The 18940-nt window shown below is 36.5% G+C and overlaps 1 protein-coding gene across 3 annotated transcripts in view; it reads right to left on the reverse strand.

The window, feature by feature from the left end:
- The window catches only part of SLC7A2 (solute carrier family 7 member 2), a 72867-nt gene that overhangs the window by 9806 nt on the left and 44121 nt on the right, over positions 1-18940 (reverse strand). For all 3 annotated transcript variants that reach the window (XM_030831867.2, XM_030831856.2, XM_060291568.1), the window contains exons 3-8: positions 18610-18765; positions 15264-15429; positions 13977-14110; positions 12470-12692; positions 10480-10619; positions 1217-1319 (exon numbers count right to left, since the gene is read on the reverse strand). In XM_030831867.2, coding sequence (XP_030687727.1) covers positions 1217-1319; positions 10480-10619; positions 12470-12692; positions 13977-14110; positions 15264-15429; positions 18610-18765 — 922 coding nt within the window. The remainder of the gene's footprint in view (positions 1-1216; positions 1320-10479; positions 10620-12469; positions 12693-13976; positions 14111-15263; positions 15430-18609; positions 18766-18940) is intronic.

The raw sequence follows: 18940 nt of genomic DNA on the forward strand, positions 1-18940 counted from the left end.
GGAGATGCAGTTCACAAAAACAGCACAGAAACTCTGGTTAAATATCAGCTACAGAGTAACATACAGCCTTCGGTTTGGCCTTCAAAGGCCTCACTGTAACCTGTCTCTCTGGCCTCATCTCCCTCATCTCATACAGCCACCTCCCACCCATTCTCCTCTATCACTGATCCCCTTCCCCTTTAGCTGGCATCAAGATATCAGCCTGCTTCAATTCCTAGTATCTGCCCATTCTCCCCAGTGTGGTCTTTTCCCTCTGAGCAGCCTTTGGTTAAACTTAAAAGTAACATTTGTCCCCCATCCAAAGAAGAAATATGCTCACCGAGAAAAAAATACACAAAAAGGGGGGGTACGCAGAAGAAAGCTGAAGCCACCCATTACACCACTACTCAGTATGAATCACTGCTAGCATGTTGGTACAATTTCAGCCAGGTATAAATGCAAATATGTGTGTATATATGCAAAAATCATTTCTTCGTGTAAATGTACGTTACTATTTAAATAAATTCAGATGCTACATATAGCTTTGCATCCAGAAACTGATATATTTCTCCATATAATTAAATATAATTTTATTTGCTGTTAGAAGAGTCAAATGATAAATGTACCCTTCTTTATTTAACTATTCTTTTTTTTTATTGAAGTGTAGTTGATTTACAATGTTGTGTTAGTTTCTGGTATACAGCAAAGTGTCTGTGTGTGTGTGTGTGTGTGTATATATATATATATATATTCTCTTTTTCATATTCTTTTCCATTATGGTTATTTTAGGATATTGAATATAGCTCCCTGTGCTACACAGTAGGACCTTGTCGATTATCTATTTTATTAACTATTCTACTACTGATATTCAGCTTAGTTCAATTTTTTCACTATTGCATATATCTGTGTGTGCCTCTTTGATTAAATCTTTAGCATAAAAGCTTAGCAGCTGGATCACTGGGATAAAAAATATAGTATTCTTAAGTGTTTTTATACATTATGAGAACTTGTTGTTCACACAGATTAGGCCTACCTTTGGTAATTCTCAATTTTAGTTGATTCTTTGCTTATGGACCAAGTATGCTAATTATGCTTTGTACTCACATTTGTATGTCTACGGCCTCTCACCTCTGTGAGACAGCTAGCTCCTTGAAAGCAAGGTCAGTGAGCCCTAATTTTCCCCGGGCCCCACATGACACACACTCTTCAGAACCATCCGGCAATGAGGACAACTCACCTGAGGATGAGAACACAGGCTGCGACCAGAGAGTAGGCCAGAAGGGTGCCAATGGACATCATGTCCACGAGGGCCTTCAGGTCAAAAAGAAATGCCATCACAGCTATTGGGAAAAGAAAGAACAGGGAGGAAAACAGCCTGTGAGAAAACTCCACACAGTTGATAACTTTCAAGTCAGGGATAAGTGATGGGCACTTTTTTGTTTTAGTGCCAATGGTAAGTCAAAGTGTAGAAAGCGTATTTCTCACAGTTAATGAGATGTTCTTGAGGTCATACAAACTGATAATAGAACTTCAAAAACCCTCGGCTGTCTATCTAACAAAACACATCTACTTTGATTACTTAAAAAATATTGGCCTGACAAAGAGTGAAAATATTATATGACAGGATACTCTCCTTTGATGTTTCAGAAGGAAAACACTGCTAGGAAATACTGGCCGGCTCCTTTTTAAAAAAACGTAAAAGAATTCGAACAGAAGAGCTTTCATTATAGATGTTATAGAATCATTTTAATTCCCATCTGCATTCTGAGTTATATCTTCTACAGAATAAAATAATGTCCAATTAAATTATGTTTCTGATAGTAGCTAAATTCTACTCTGATTAAAACCACACAATCTGACTAAATTTGAGCGATCTGTGACCCATCCCCAGGCCCCAATAATGTTAAGAGGCAAAGTATAATTTATACAGTTGAATAGTCAACTTGCACTTAGCAACGTTTTTTCTCCATTGAAACATCAAAATAGTGATGATATTAACTTGAATTTACCAAATAGTTGTCCCTATCATAATAAGTAGAAAATACCACATTCCACTCATGGGGTGTTCCAGACACCTCGGCAAGCTTTCTATCTCTATGATCTGCATTTATCTTCAATTCAATAATCCTGTGAGACAGGGGAAATTATTTAGATTCAGCTTTATAGCGCAGTATTTGACTGTTTTTAAACAAAACCCCAGCAATTTCACATGGTTTAACTAACAGGATTATTATCCTCTTTTTTACAGACAGGCTGACTTAACAAGGTTACAACTAGTAGGTAGAAGCGGGGTTCCAGCTAAACCAACATGCCCGTGCCCCTTCTATAATAGCACACTGTTTCTTTAAATACACCCCATGCCTTACTTTGAAAAATCTCCATTGCTAGTATAGTTATACATCAGATTAAAATTTTAATATGTTTTGTAAGAACCGCAGATAACCAAAACAAGGTAGCCAAAACAGAAGAAAATGATTAATTATCCATACAAGCTCTCTGATTTAAGTTAAAAACAAGCAAAGCAAGATGTGGGACTACAGAATAACAAAATATAATATTTTAGAGCATTAAAAATGCTACAATTATCTTCTTTTAATTATTAATTTCAATATCTTATTATGCTGGCAAATTAAATTCTTCCTGAAGGAAGAAGAGTAAAAAAATTCTGAATACATAGTAGAGAATTAATGGGCAAGATTTTACTGGAAAAAAAAAAGCTTTTATGGAGTAAATAAAATATGTTGTTCTTTGTCAAGATTTATGAACTATCTTTAATATCATAATGCACTGTTTAATCGTAAAGTGGGCCTTAAATCATCTAGTGCAACCTTCATTTTATGGGGGCAGAAATCTAAGCACTGAGAAAATAAGTGATTTGACCTCCCAACATACATCTAATAAAGTGCCAAATTTATTACAAAACATTATAAAGTGCAGTTGTTTAGGCAAATACTTTCTGACTCTGAAAGAATCCCATTTCATACATAATTAAGCATTAGTGTTCTCTAATCTAATTTCCCCAAAATTCAGAGCCTCAACAAAATTATCATTTTTTGGTTTGAATTTCTACTACCAAGAGTGTTTATTGTTTTATCTATAAAGCTGGCTAAAGTCTTTCTCTTCCTCCATATAACAGGGGCTTTAGGCCATTCTCTTGATCTGTGAACTCTCTTTGAAAATTTCCACATGGAATAAGAATCTGGACAACTAGGGTGCCTGCTGGATGCTGGTGGGCGACCTTGACGCCCAAGGAGATGGACGGAATCCCCACGTGAACCGGTAGGACGCAGGGGGACTGAGGGGGGAAGAGAAGTGGAGGCCGGACAGGACCAGTGCCCTGGAGGGGTGGCTGGAAGGGGGCGGGGTTCCCACACCTGGAGGGACCCTCAGGGACTCGGATCAAGGGGGAATGTGCTAAGCATTTCCCCTGCCCAATTGGCCCGGCTCTCAGGCAGGTCCTACACCCTCACAGGGCCCCTCCAGGCCGTGTTGCTCCTGGGGGCTAGGAGGGAGGTTGGGGGAGAACAGGAGAGGCAGGCGGGAGGGGCCCTCCAGGACCAGAGGAGCAGGAGAGGAGCAGAGGGTGTTTGCCCCTCCGACTCAGACCAAGAAGCCTGCTGTGCTCTCAGGCCGGGTCCCCCACCCTCTGAGACCAGAGGCACAGCCAGGACCTCTTCTGTTGCGCCTAAGCCCCACCCCTCCCAAGGGCCTTTTCCAGCTCTGTGGGTCCTAAGCATAGGCCCCACCCACTGCCAAAACCCGGCCCCTGCCTAAGTCCCGCCCCCACAGCCAAGGCCTTTTCCACCTTTTTTTTTCTCCTCTTTTTTACTATTGTGGTTCTGTTTTACCTTCCAAAAGTTGTTTCACCTATATTTTTATTTTTATATTCTTTCTAACATATCTGTTAGTTTCCTAGTCTAATTTTATTTTTTACTCTTTGTTATTGTTCTCCTTTTTCTTTTATTGCCACCCCATGCAGCTTGTGGGATCTTGGTTCATGAGCGGGGGTTGGGCTGAAGCTCCTGTGGTGGGAGCTCCAAGTCTGAACCACTGAACTAACAGAGAACCTCAGACCCCAGGGAATATTCATTAGAGTGAGGTCTCCTGGAGGTCCTCATCTCAGCACCAAGACCCAGCTCTACCCAACAGCCTACAAACGCCAGTGTTGGAAGCCTCAGGCCAAACAACCAGTAAGACAAGAACACAATCCCACCCATCAAAAAAAAAAAAAAAAAAAAAAATGAGACAGCAAAAAAATATGTCACAGATGAAGGAGCAAGGTAAAAACCTACAGGACCAAATAAATGAAGAGGAAATAGGCAATCTACTTGAAAAAGAATTCAGAGTAATGAGAGTAAAGATGATCCAGAATCTCGGAAATAGAATGGAGGCACAGATTGAGAAAATACAAGAAAGGTTTAACAAAGATCTAGAAAAACTAAAGAACAAACAAACAGCAATGAACAATGCAATAACTGAAATGAAAAATACACTGAAGGAATCAATAACAGAATAACTGAGGCAGAAGAATGAATAAGTGAGCTTGAAGACAGAATGGTAGAAATAACTGTTGAGGAGCAGAAAAAAGAATGAAAAGAATTGAAGACAATCTCAGAGACTTCTGGGACAACACTAAACGCATGAATGTTCAAATTATAGGGGTCCCAGAAGAAGAGGAAAAAAAGGGTCTGAGAAAGTATTTGAAGAGATTATAGTGGAAAACTTCCCTAACGTAGGAAAGGAAATAGTCACCCAAGTCCAGGAAGCACAGAGAGTCCCATACAGGATAAACCCTAGGAGAAACACACCAAGACACATATTAATCAAACTGACAAAAATTAAATTCAAAGAGAAAATATTAAAATCAGCAAGGGAAAAGCAAAAAATAACATAAAAAGGAATCCCCATAAGGTTATCAGCTGATTTTTCAGCAGAAACCCTGCAGGCCAGAAGGGAGTGGCAGGATATACTTAAAGTGATGAAACAGAAAAATCTACAACCAAGATTACTCTACCCAGCAATCATTCAGATTGAATGGAGAAATCAAAAGCTTTTCAGACAAGCAAAAGCTAAGAGAATTCAGCACCACCAAACCAGCTTTACAACAAATGCTAAAGAAACTTCTCTAGGCGGGAAAAACAAGAGAAGAAAAAGACCCACAAAAACAAACCCAAAACAATTAAGAAAATGTAATAGGAACATACATATCGGTAATAACCTTGAATGTAAATGGATTAAATGCCCTAACCAAAAGACACAGACTGGCTGAATGGATACAAAAACAAGACCCATATATATGCTGTCTACAAGAGACCCATTTCAGACCTAGGGACACACATAGACTGAAAGTGAAGGGATGGAAAAAGATATTCCATGCAAATGGAAATCAAATGAAAGCGGGAGTAGCAATACTCATAGCAGATAAAATAGACTTTAAAATAAAGACTGTTATAAGAGATAAGGAAGGACACTGCACAATGATCAAGGGATCAATCCAAGAAGAAGACATAACAATTATAAATGTTTATGCACCCTGCATAGGACCACCTCAATACATAAGGCAAATGCTAACAACCATGAAAGAGGAAATCGACAGTAACACAATAATAGTAGGGGACTTTAACACCTCCCACTTACACCAATGGACAGATCATCCAAACAGAAAATAACTAAGGAAACACAAGCTTTAAATGACACAACAGAGTGGATAGATTGAATTGATATTTATAGAACATTCCACCCAAAAGTGGCAGAATACATTTTCTTCTCAAGTGTACATGGAATATTCTCCAGGATAGATCATATCTTGGGTAACAAATCAAGCCTTGGAAAATTTAAGAAAACTGAAATCATATCAAGCATCTTTTCTGACCATAATACTATGAGATTGGAAATCAATTACAGGAAAAAAACTGTAAAATACATGGAGGCTAAACAGTGCACTACTAAATAACCAAGAGAGCACTGAAGGAATCAAAGAAATAAAAAAATACATAGAAACAAATGGCAACAAAAACACAATGACTCAAAACCTATGCAACACAGCAAACGCAGTTCTGAGAGGAAGTTTATAGCAGTTCAATCTCACCTCAAGAAACAAGGAAAATGTCAAATAAACAATCTAACCCTACACCTAAAGCGACTAGAGAAAGAAGAACAAAGAAAACGCAAAGTCAGTAGAAGGAAAGAAATCATAAAGATCAGAGCAGAAATAAATGGAATAGAAATGAAGGAAACAATAACAAAGATCAATAAACCTGAAAGTTGGTTCTTTGAGAAGATAAACAAAATTGATAAACCCTTAGTAGAGCTATCAAGAAAAAAAGGGAGAAGACACAATTCAATAAAATTAGAAATGGAAAAGGAGAAATCACAACTGACACCGCAGAAATACAAAGGACTATAAGAGACTACTACAAACAACTATATGCCAATAAAATGGGCAATCACGAAGAAATGGACAAATTCTTGGAAAGGTACTGAACCAGGAAGACTGAACCAGGAAGAATTAGAAACTATAAACAGACCTATCACAAGTAATGAAATTGAAACTGTAATTAGAAATCTTCCAACAAACAAAAGTCCAGGACCAGATGGCTTCACGGGTGAATTCTATCAAACATTTAGAGAAGAGCTAACACCGATCCTTCTCAAACTCTTCCAAAAAATTGCAGAGGGAGGAACACTCCTAAATTCTTTCTATGAAGCCACCATAACCGTGATACCAAAACCAGAAAAAGATATCACAAAAAAAGAAAATTATAGAGCAATATCACTGATGAACATAGATGCAAAAATCTGGAACAAAATACTAGCAAACAGAATCCAACAACATATTAAAAGGATCATACACCATGATCAAGTGGGATTTATCCCAGAAATGCAAGGATTCTTCAATAAACACAAATCAATCAATGGGATAGACCACATTAACAAATTAAGGAACAAAAACCATATGATCATTTCAATAGATGCAGAAAAAGCTTTTGACAAAATTCAACACCCATTTATGATAAAAACTCTCCAGAAAATGGGCATAGAGGGAACCTACCTCAACATAATAAAGGCCATATAGGACAAACACACAGCAAACATCACACTCAATGGTGAAAAACTGAAAACATTTCCACTAAGATCAGGAACAAGACAAGGATGTCCATTCTTGCCACTCTTAGTCAACACAGTTTTGGAAGTCCTAGCCACAGCAATCAGAGAAGAAAAAGAAATAAAAGGAATACAAATTGGAAAAGAAGAAGCAAAACTGTCACTGTTTGCAGGTGACATGATACTATACATAGAGAATCCTAACAATGCCACCAGAAAACTACTAGAGCTAATCAATGAATTTCGTAAAGTTGCAGGATACAAAATTAATGCACAGAAATCTCTTGCATTCCTATACACTAATGGTGAAAAATCTGAAAGAGAAATTAAGGAAACACTCTCATTTACCATTGCAACAAAAAGAATAAAATACCTAGGAATAAACCTACCCAGGGAGACAAAAGACATGTATGCAGAAAACTATAAGACACTGATGAAAGAAATTAAAGATGATACAAACAGATGGAGAGATATAACATGTTCTTGGATTGGAAGAATCAATATTGTGAAAATGACTATACTACCCAAAGCAACCTACAGATTCAATGCAATCCCTATCAAACTACCAATGGCATTCTTCGCAGAATTAGAACAAAAAATTTTACAATTTGTACGGAAACACAAAAGACCCCAAATAGCTAAAGCAATCTTGGGAAAGAAAACTGAGCTGGAGGAATCAGGCTCCCTGACTTAAAACTATAATACAAAGCTACAGTAATCAAGACAATATGGTACAGGCACAAAAACAGAAATATAGATCAGGATAGAAAGCCCAGAGGTAAACCCATGCAAATATGGTCGCCTAATTTACAACAAAGGAGACAAGACCATACAATGGAGGGAAGGCAGCCTCTTCAATAAGTGATGCTTGGAAAACTGGACAGCCACATGTAAAAGAATGAAATTAGAATGCTCCCTAACACCATACACAAAAATAAACTCAAAATGGATTAAAGATTTAAGTGTAAGACCAGACACTATAAAACTCTTAGAGGAAAACATAGGAAAAACACTCTTTGACATAAACCACAGCAAGATCTTTTTTTGACCCACCTCCTAGAATAATGGAAATAAAAACAAAAATAAACAAATGGGACCTAATGAAACTTAAAAGCTTTTGCACAGCAAAGGAAATGATAAACAAGACAAAAGGACAACCCTCAGAATGGGAGAAAATATTTGCAAATGAAACAACAGAAAAAGGATTAATCTCCAAAATATACAAACAGTTCATGGAGTTCAATATCAAAAAAAAGCCAACCCAATCATAAAATGGGAAGAAGACCTAAATAGACATTTCATCAAAGAAGACATACAGATGGCCAAGAGGAATGTGAAAAGATGCTCAACATCGCTAATTATTCGAGAAATATCAAAACTACAATGAGGTATCACCTCACACCAGTCAGAATGGCCATTATCAAAAAATCTAGAAACAATAAATGCTGGAAAGGATGTGGTGAAAAGGGAACCCTCCTGCACTGTTGGTGGGAATGTAAATTGATAAAATCACTATGGAGAACAGTATGGAAGTTCCTTAAAAAACTAAAAATAGAACTACCACATGACCCAGCAATCCCACTACTGGGCATATACCCTGAGAAAACCATAATTCAAAAAGAGTCATGTATCACAATGTTCATCGCAGCACTATTTACAATAACCAGGACATGGAAGCAACCTAAATGTCCATCAACAGATGAATGGATAAAGAAGATGGGGCACATACATACAATGGAATATTACTCAGCTATAAAAATAAACGAAATTGAGTTATTTGTAGTGAGGTGGATGGATCTAGAGTCTGTCATACAGAGTGAAGTAAGTCAGAAAGAGAAAAACATATACCGTATGCTAACGCACGTATATGGAATCTAAAAAAAAATGGTGCTGATGAACCTAGTGGCAGGGCAGGAATAAAGACACAGACATAGAGAATGGACTTGAGGACACGGGGAGCGGGGGAAACTGGGGTGAAGTGAGAGAAGCATCGACATATATACACTACCAAATGTAAAACAGATAGCTAGTGGGAAGCAGTGGCATAGCACAGAGAGATCAGCTCGGTGCTTTGCGAGTACCTAGAGGGGTGGGATAGGGAGGGTGCGAAGGAAGTTCAAGAGGGAGGGGATATGGGGATATATGTATGCATATGGCTGACTCACTCTGTTGTACAACAGAAACTAACACAGCATTGTGAAGTAATTATACTCCAATAAAGACATATTAAAAAAATTAAAAAAGAACTGTGAGAAAAAAAAAAGGATCTGTCCAAAAGCATTTTACGTGGATATTATGACATGCCAAAAGGTAGGCAAATGGAGTTCGTGTTTTTTTTTTTTTTTAACATGACTTAATATCATAACTGTTGAAAGGGAAAATAGATTCCTAATGGGGTTTATGACCGTATAGGTATTAGTAACTCTTAGAGAACCATGATGGCCCAGGAAGTGGGGTTAGCCACCATACTGAGGGCAGTGATAACAATGACCAAGTATAAATTATCTTTGACATTTCTTATATTTAATTAAGAATGGGTAAACTTTAGCTTTTCAAAAATCCTATGGTCGTTTAGCAATATTCAACTTAAATCCTGGACAAAAAAGAAAATATTGAATCATTATTTTTAATTAACAATTCAAGTATTAAGTAATCATTCTTTAATTAACATTTCGTGTGTCAATAAATAATTTTATGTGGTCATTCATCGACCTGAAAAGCATTTGATAGCTGATATATAGTGAAGAACCATCACAAACCTTTGCGCATTTGTTAGAAGCCCCAAAGGTTAAGATAACGAAATAGGACCAAATCCCAAAGGGTCAGTTATGATTTCGGTAGAGCACCACCACCACAATTTGCAGATGTGATTCCAATGTTTATACCCTAATTTATCAGTGATTTTGTTCTTAACTTACATGCACAGCAAGCAGACCCTCTTTATAAGTCCATGCATGCGCATAAAATGCTCAAGTCCAATGTTGAAGAATCCTATGTTTGTAAAGCTTACCAGAGATGACCCCTGCAGTCAATGTGGCAGCTACTGGTGACTGCCTCTTACTCACTCTGGCAAGAAATCTAAACAGTAAACCATCCCGGGCCATGGCAAACAGAATTCGGGGCAAAGGAAACATGGAACCCAGAAGACTAGAACAGAAAAATTCATAATCCACATGTGAGTTATTACAAGTATTATTCTAGATGAGTATATACTGGTAAAGACTGGACACACTAAAGTACAGAACCTACAGCAAAAAAAGAAATTCAAAATCGGAAATATTCACAAAGAAGTTATTAATCTTTATATACATAAAAACAGAAAACGACCTAATTTTTTTTCCAGAATCCTCGATGAAAAAAGATCCCCCTTTACTTAATAAAAGTCAACTCTCTCACCTGCCACCGCACCCGATGATAAAGTAGCAATTATTGGTGTCTTCGTTTTGGAATTGATTTGAGCTAGACATTTGAAAAGCAACCCATCCTCCGCCATAGCATAGATTACACGAGGCATTGGGAAAATGGATCCAAGAAGACTGAATAAAAAGCAAACACATGCAGTATGGCAAACACATTCATGCAAGATTACATCCCAGAACTGAAATTAAGTAATCGCATAAAACTCAGCATCACAGCTGTGATTATGAAGTCTTGTTATTTTAAAATGTATTATGATTGGTCATTTAAAAATAGATACCAATTAACCATTGTGCTACTTATTATTCTCTTACAGATATTTGCCCAGCACAATTATCAGACTAAAAACAATACTGCAAATAATTTGTGCAGGCCCATGATTACTACTAGATTAAAACTAAGGAATTAAGACCAAAAAAAAAACCAATTATATCATTAAGACATTTTTAACTTAGAAAATAAAATTTATAAATTGATATGTAATTACAGAAAAGATTAAGTAATTTGATTTTATAGTATAGTCACTTCATTTATTCAATAACTACACATTTTTCATATTTATTTTACCATTATTTTTCCTCATATAGTGTGATCTTTGATCAAATTAATAATTCTTAGCATCATAAGATAATCAAGACAGAAAAAGACACAAAAAAAATCAACTCACTGTATATTTAGTACATAAAAACAGCCGCAATTAAACGTTAGTAACAGTGCAGTTTAAGAAAATGATTTTTTGCTTTAGATGTTTTGAATTACTTGTGTGTTTACTGGCTGCATCATTCCATACATGAATTAGTTGTAAAAAATAACCACTGAAAGAGAAAGTAAGTAAAATATATTTTTTAAATCCGTCTTCTTTATCTTTTAATAAAGCTGGGTTGAGTTGGCCACAAATAAATCTTTGTCCATCTCTCTTCTAAGACCATGGTGGCAAGGTATCACCACAGTTCAGATTTCTGAAACTGTTTGAAACTATTTAGAATAAACCTCAACACTGGCAGATGGCTAAGAAACCAACAGGGGTAATTTCTAACTGCTGCTTAATATTATCTTGAATACAAAATAAAAGAGAGTTTGAGGGGAAAAAAAGCTAGGCTGATGAATTATACAAAAAAAATTCTTTTTCCAATTTCTGACTTTTAGAAAATTAGTAATCAAGCAGAGATTAATTTTTCTCTTCGTAAGAATGCTCTAAGTATAGCACACTATAAAACTCAAATGAAATATCTTATGATCGTATGTTAAATTAAAATATGAGTAGCTCAGGAAACTTGAGAAACGAATCATAAAGTATTAAAATAAGCAGCTACTGAAAAAAAATAAATAAAATAAGCAGCTACTGAAAATCTGAATACTTGAGATTCAACTATTCTTTTCGCATAGATTTATACAAATTTCCACCATTAACTTGAGAACAGTAATTTCCATTTCTACACCAAATTCACTCTGATCAGTGCTGACAGGAAAAAGTCTCAGTGCTTCATAATAAAAAGCACATTATACTTAACAATGCCACAGCATATAGCTTCCACTCATTACAGACTTGATATTATTTTAAAAGACAGCAGAAAATGTCAAGTCTGCACATAAGGTCTCAAATGTCTGTAGCACTACAAGTAACACCAAAACCAGCAGGGGAACATACTAGTATAAGCACTGTAAAGTTTTACAGTACATATATATATATGAATATGTATGAAATATATAAGTGTGTATTAATGCCATATATATCCACAGAAGCTTGGATCATCATTATCTTGAAAAACTGAGTTTTAACTGACGGGGGAAACGTTTTTATCACTTAAGATTTTGATATGGCAATTTGGGCGAACTATTCAGAGAATACAGTTGTATAATGTGTTCCTCATATTAGGATTATTTTTAAAACATACAAAAGCAATTCTTTAGGCACTGACTACCTTTGCAGTAGCCCAGACAGCCCTGCCCCAAAGGCAATGCAATGTACCTTGTTGACAAAGCACAGAGGGAGCCTGCTGCAACGACATACTTGGCTGGACCCCATCCAACATACTCAAACGCTACAGGAAGGGGGCTTTTCTCATCGAGGAGGTAGTATGGCATCATCAGTGTTAAAGCTGCTGAGACCCCAAAATAGGCCATAAAGCAAACGAGCAGAGAAGTCACAATTCCAATAGGAATAGCTTTCTGAGGATTCCGGACTTCCTCACCTAAGGAAACATAAACGAAAGATTTGCATATTTAATAAAACATGAATTCTTCTTCTCCTTCATAGTAACTCTACTCCGCTCTGTCCCTTCTGTTTTCTCAGCTTGCTCCATCTATGCTACATGACGTTTCTTCTCTTCTTGAGGGTCCTGTGCTGTCACATAAAGATCAAAGCCCGGGCTTCCCTGGTGGCGCAGTGGTTGAGAGTCCGCCTGCCGATGCAGGGGACGCGGGTTCGTGCCCCAGTCCGGGAGGATCCCACATGCCGCGGAGCGGCTGGGCCCGTGAGCCATGGCCGCTGAGCCTGCGTGTCCGGAGCCTGCGCGTCCGAAGCCTGTGCTCCGCAACGGGAGAGGCCACAACAGTGAGAGGCCCGCGTACCGGAAAAAAAAAAAAAGAAAAAATAAAATAAAATAAAATAAAAAAGATCAAAGCCCAGAGGCAAGAAGAGAAAGCAAGAAATCCTGCAAGTCAGTTTCCTATTTCCAGAAAGAAAAAATATGTTATCCCAGCACTATTAAATGTTTAGGGATAGAACAGAAGTCTTAATCCATTTGGAAAATGATTCCTCCACAGAGATTACACATCATGGCATTCTGCAGGCCCTTAAATATGAAGGCTTCCATATATATGAAGACAAACTTCTCCTCAGTGCATTGATTTATATTAAATTTTAGTTTTAATAAAAAACAGCACTTTTTCAATCTTTCTAATACAATTTGGCAGTTGAAACACCCAAAATATGGTCAATTATAAGGCCATGCAATAAGGTGAACCCAGAGAAAGCATTTAGAGACTAACTAATTGTAGCATGATTACTTTGTTGTACAGGATAAAGAGAAAAGAATTACCACAACGTATTTTGTCCTGTTAAAGAAGAAACAGTTTAAGAGCATGATCATCGTTGTTACTCACTGTGATAGCACTTTCAGACCAAAGCACTTTCAGACCAAAGCACTTTCAGACCAAAGGTTAAGGGTAGTAATTATGACCAACACTTACAAAGTAGCTGACAACTTGCAAAGTATTTTTCCTAATCTTAGGTGCCCTTCATAACATCTCAGAGGTAGGTATTGCTCTCCTGATTTTACCAATATGGAAACCAAAGCTCAGAGAGTTTCACTAAGTTTCTTTTTCTACAGCAGGTGTTACTTCTGGGTCTGGAACCAGCCCTTATTATCCCAAATTCCACTCTCTTCCCTTGAACCTCTGTTGTCACCTATGGGTACTCATGTGGTTCAAAGAACAATTTTTCCTTCGACATAGAGCTAAGAGTTTGCTCTTACCAGTTGTTGCAATGCAGTCAAATCCCACAAAGGCATAAAAGCAGGTTGCAGCCCCAGCCAAAGTTCCTGCAAAGCCATAAGGCATAAAGCCGCCAGCCCCATAGATACTTGTTCCATTTTCAGAAGGTGGCTCCCTAAGGAAGAGAAGCAGCACATTGGAAAGTCATTTTCCTAGAAAACTGCTTCTTCAAGCAATTTGTCTCAAACTACAGCCTCGGAAGGTTATTGTGTTCATCAGCCCTTGGAAGCTGATGTGTACAAAACTGAAGGTAAACTCTGATTTTTTTCACCCTATCCTAGAGGATGTGGTGGTGTTCTCAATAACGGCACCCCTCTCCGGTTACCAGCACTCAACTAGAGGCTGATCTTTAGCATAAGCAGAAGACTCAGTTCCACTCTGGCCGGAACTCATAGCCAGGCGGGATTTTGAGAACAGAGACCCCATATATGGGCCATGATCTGAAATAAAGACAAGAAACTTTCTCTTCTTGTGGACAGTGGGGCAGACTGTACATCTGAAAAATTTACTAAGAGGACTTTTGACAAGGTGAAATAAAATTCTCTAATCTTGATTAATAATACTGAAGTTGAATATTCTATTACATGTGAAAAATTATATAAAACCAGAGGATGCTAAATTTTTGCCTCATCAGAATGGCTACAAACAACATATGTAAAGAAAAACATGTACATGACTTCATGTAATAGAAATTTTTGTAATCTTATTTACACATAGGAATATTATGCTTAAATAAATCTTAGGATGAAACCTTTCATATATAATTAATTTAATATTTGAGATTATCAGGTTTAAAGTGAAATACATAGACAATTCTGCTTATGCAATCAATAACATTCTCAAAAAAACCAGCAGGCGTGAAAATTACTACAAGGTTGAAAGGATGCAATGGAACCAAAGGGTGTCCCCAAAGGAAAAACTAAAGGATGCATGACTCAAAAATGCTCTTTGTTATTTTGAGGTGACAAATCTTTGGAGGGAAAAAACCATCCTTCCAATGGTTAGGACCTGTCCTTGCTCTTCCTTAAAACTGGAGCCAGGCTTGAGATTAAGAACCAGCAACTGCATGGCTTTAAGCAGCTGCTCCGTAGTGAGCACACCTATGCATTCAGGAAGAACAGTCTTGAAACAGAACAGACCTTCAGAAAGTTCTCTGAAGCAAAAAGTCTGAGAACAGTTTTTCTAGAGGAAAATGTAACATAAGACAAAAGCAAGCAAATATTTTAAAAAAACCTCAAAATAGGAGAGGAAAAACCCGAATATTTAACCTGGCACTTGCAGATATATTTTTGAGAAACTCTTCACTAATCTTCCAGTTTGCCACGTTTCCTTTCACAAACCCAGCAACCATAACAAAGAGAAGGACCAGGATATTGATGGCTGTGAAGACTTTATTCACCCAAGCAGACTCTTTTACTCCAAAAGATAAAAGACCTATGGAAAAAGAAAGGGTATTTTAGTGTTTACCTAACCTTTAGGAAAAGGCAACAGCATTCTGAGATAGTTACAAGCTTTAGGATATCCTTTCATCAGCATTCATATATTTAACTGACATTTACCCCTTTCTATTGAGAGTTCTTAGTCACCTAACTGTGAATAAAACTAACTTGATTTCAGAATGCAGACTGTGCTCATAGCCAGGAGATCCCAAACTCTCTGATAAATGAATCAATTTAGTAACTGGCTTTTATTATCAATGGGTAGGTAAAGTAACTTAATTTTAATGAAATGCTGTTCTAAAAAGCCATTTCAAGGTTAATGGCTGAAACATTTTTAAAGTAGAAGCTCAATCATATTGTCTGCCTCATATTTACAGAACACATTAAACAAAATAATGATTCAATGGTCATGACAAAAAATATTTTGTTAAATCTATTCACGTTAATAGTTTTATTTTTATATTCTGATTGTAAATGCAATCAATTTCCTATTTAAGTAACCTGAAGATACAGAAAAGAAAAAAAAAGAAAGGAAATAAAGATCAAGTGTAATTTCCTTTCTAGAATTTTGCACACACACACACAAAGACACACAGGCACACATTTACATGTCAACAAACATATAGCCTCATTTTTAACCATCACAGACTCTTCTACTATATGGAGACACTACAATTTACTCCTATATTTACAGACAATCAGGTCACTGTTAGTTTCTTACAACTATAAACAGTACTGACCTAATCATCCTTTTATAAATATCTTTTTACACTTTCTAATTATTTCTTTACAATAATTTTCTATAAGGTAATACCATATCAACGGTATACACTTTATGTAAGACTTTTGGTTCACACCATCAAAACAGTCTCCAGAAAGTTTGGCCCAATTTAAATTGTCCATTTTTTCCCATTAGGCTATTCTTATTCATATTGATTTATAAGACTTATTTATACAATAATGCTATAAGCTCTCTCACTGTATATGTAAGAGCATGTTTTCCCCAATTTATCATGTACTTTTAATCTTAGTGTTGATTAAACATGTAAGAAAGTTTTAGAATATACATTTTTCCTCTTTAGTTTCTACCTCTAGAAAGATTTTCCCTAATATTAACCCCAAAACATTCACTTTTGTTTCCTTCCAGTACTTTCATGATTATATCTATCATATCTATATCTTTAATACATCTTGTATAAGATATGAATTATGGATCGAAGAAAGTTTACTTTTTACTGTTGGGGAAATAACTGTGATGAAAGGCTTATATCACATACATACTTGCTTCTTCCCCGTTATCTGTACCACCCATGATCAAATAAGCAAAATTATCCAAGTAGAGATGAGAAAAGCTGAATTGCATTCTCCTACCTGTATAATTCCCAGAATTATACAAGAATACAACTATACTAATATAAAGGAAAACTGGTCAGTACAATTACTGACTCTGTGACTATCTGTCAGATTAGGAAACACTATATAACTCTACACCTTGGAAATATACACTATACTACTACACATGTGGGAAAATAACAAAGCCACCGCCAAGTTTTATAAAAGTTTCCCAATACCCCAAGTGCACTCTCCATTCTGAGATCCCCAACTCCCACCAGTAAATTAGCCTTCTCATCTAAATGCTGCATACACTTCCCTTGTATCTTTAATAAAACAACAGCCTCAGTTGACAAGACATTTGGCATTACAATATGAATAAAGATTACAACAGGAGGTTTTGGTCTTTGAAGTTTCTAAGAACAAAGTTGTCATGTAATCTTAGCCTGTCCTGAAAGAAAAGACATGATGGTTGATGAACATGGGACATAAAATACAGGCCAAGGCCTGAGTCTTGCCATGGAATTTAATGACTGAAACTGTGTCATAACTACATGCTTCTCATCGTTTAGAGATTAAAGCTGAATATTTAAGGTCACTGAAACCATCCTTAAATAAAATGTGATGTAACTAATTTAATGTTAGCTAGGCGGTTGAGAAACCGAAACAAATAAAACCTATCACCTGTTGAAAAACAATTCATGCAATTTTTCTTGACATTAGAAGGAAAATGCCAAATAACTTGGACCTATAAATTTTGTTCATGTCCCTACCCATATCCCTACCTAAAACATTAAATTAATGGCTAACGTTTTAAAGGGTAAAGTTATTTTTTTAATTATGTAATTTTATAAGGAAAAATTATAGAAAGATAGGGAGAAAGTAGCTAGTGATAAGGTTGGACAGGAAAGCAAGGGTCTATCAACCAGGAAATGGGAACAAACATGGACTTTATTCTTAGTGCAATCCTTGATGGATTTAAGCAGGAGTGCCATGTAGGATGACAATCAAAATTGAAAACGCTCAAATAATTAAAACAAATATTAGGGGACAGCAGGGATGAGCTATGCCTACAAAATAAAACTGCCGGCCATCTAAGAGCTTACCATGTATCAAGCAAAAAGCCTGCACAAGATAAACATTGACGTCCTCATTTTATGGATGAACAAACTGAGTCATGGAAAGATTACGTCACTCAATGTTCTAAAGATAGTAAGTGGCAGAGTAGAATTGAAAACCTGGTCACTCTAATTCCTATGCCTTTCTAAACTATTATGCTACACAACTGATGAAACCAGGAAAATTCTAGTATCAAGTATGTTTGTCTCCATAATGTCTACATTAAAAAAAATGATGGGTGGTTTGAATATGTTCCCTTTTTCAACCAGATGTCTACATTATATAGGCATAAATAGAAAGACAGAATTTCTTCTAGAAACAGTATGCTTGCAAATATCCTTAGCTGTAACTAACAAGATGAAATAAGGCCAAAAATTTTATATCCTTCCTTATTGAAGCTTTGTTGCCATTCCTGCAAATCTCCAATTAGTATTATAAAATTTATGTACCGTATCTGATTATTTAGTGCATTCCAGGTGTCACGGACTCAGAAGTACTATTTCTACCGTTCCATGTAATTTAGATTTATTTTTGGAACATACTTATCACAGAAGATAAAATGGGATTCTGGCTAGTCACAAGGCCCACAGATGTCCAATAGTAACTTATGTGTATAAGTATGCTGCCTAACCTTCGAACTCAGGTCCCAAATTCAGTGGTAACCTATTTTCCTGGGACAACTAGCCCGGCTCATCTTAGGGAGAAGTGTAATTGGTTTTCTTACCTGCTAGAAGTAATATAAGGCACACAGCAAAAAAGTCAGGATACTCTGCAAGGCCAGTATAATTCATTTTGAAGTATGTCCTGAAAAACTGACCAATCTGTTTGCTAAGAAGTTCATCAAAGGTGCCACTCCAAGCCCTTGCAACACTTGACGTTCCTTCCAAAACACAGAACGTTCAGAGAATACAAGGTCAGTGGGAGAAAATTAACATAACATCTTTTGCTACTCTATTCTAGAATAATCATGGGTTAGTTCAGACAGAATTGAACATTTTAATCACATATAAAATTATCTTGATAACTTTATAATTACACAATAGCAATGAAATGCT

This window comes from Globicephala melas, chromosome 21 (assembly GCF_963455315.2).
Source record: "Globicephala melas chromosome 21, mGloMel1.2, whole genome shotgun sequence".
In the NCBI taxonomy this organism is placed as follows: domain Eukaryota; kingdom Metazoa; phylum Chordata; class Mammalia; order Artiodactyla; family Delphinidae; genus Globicephala; species Globicephala melas.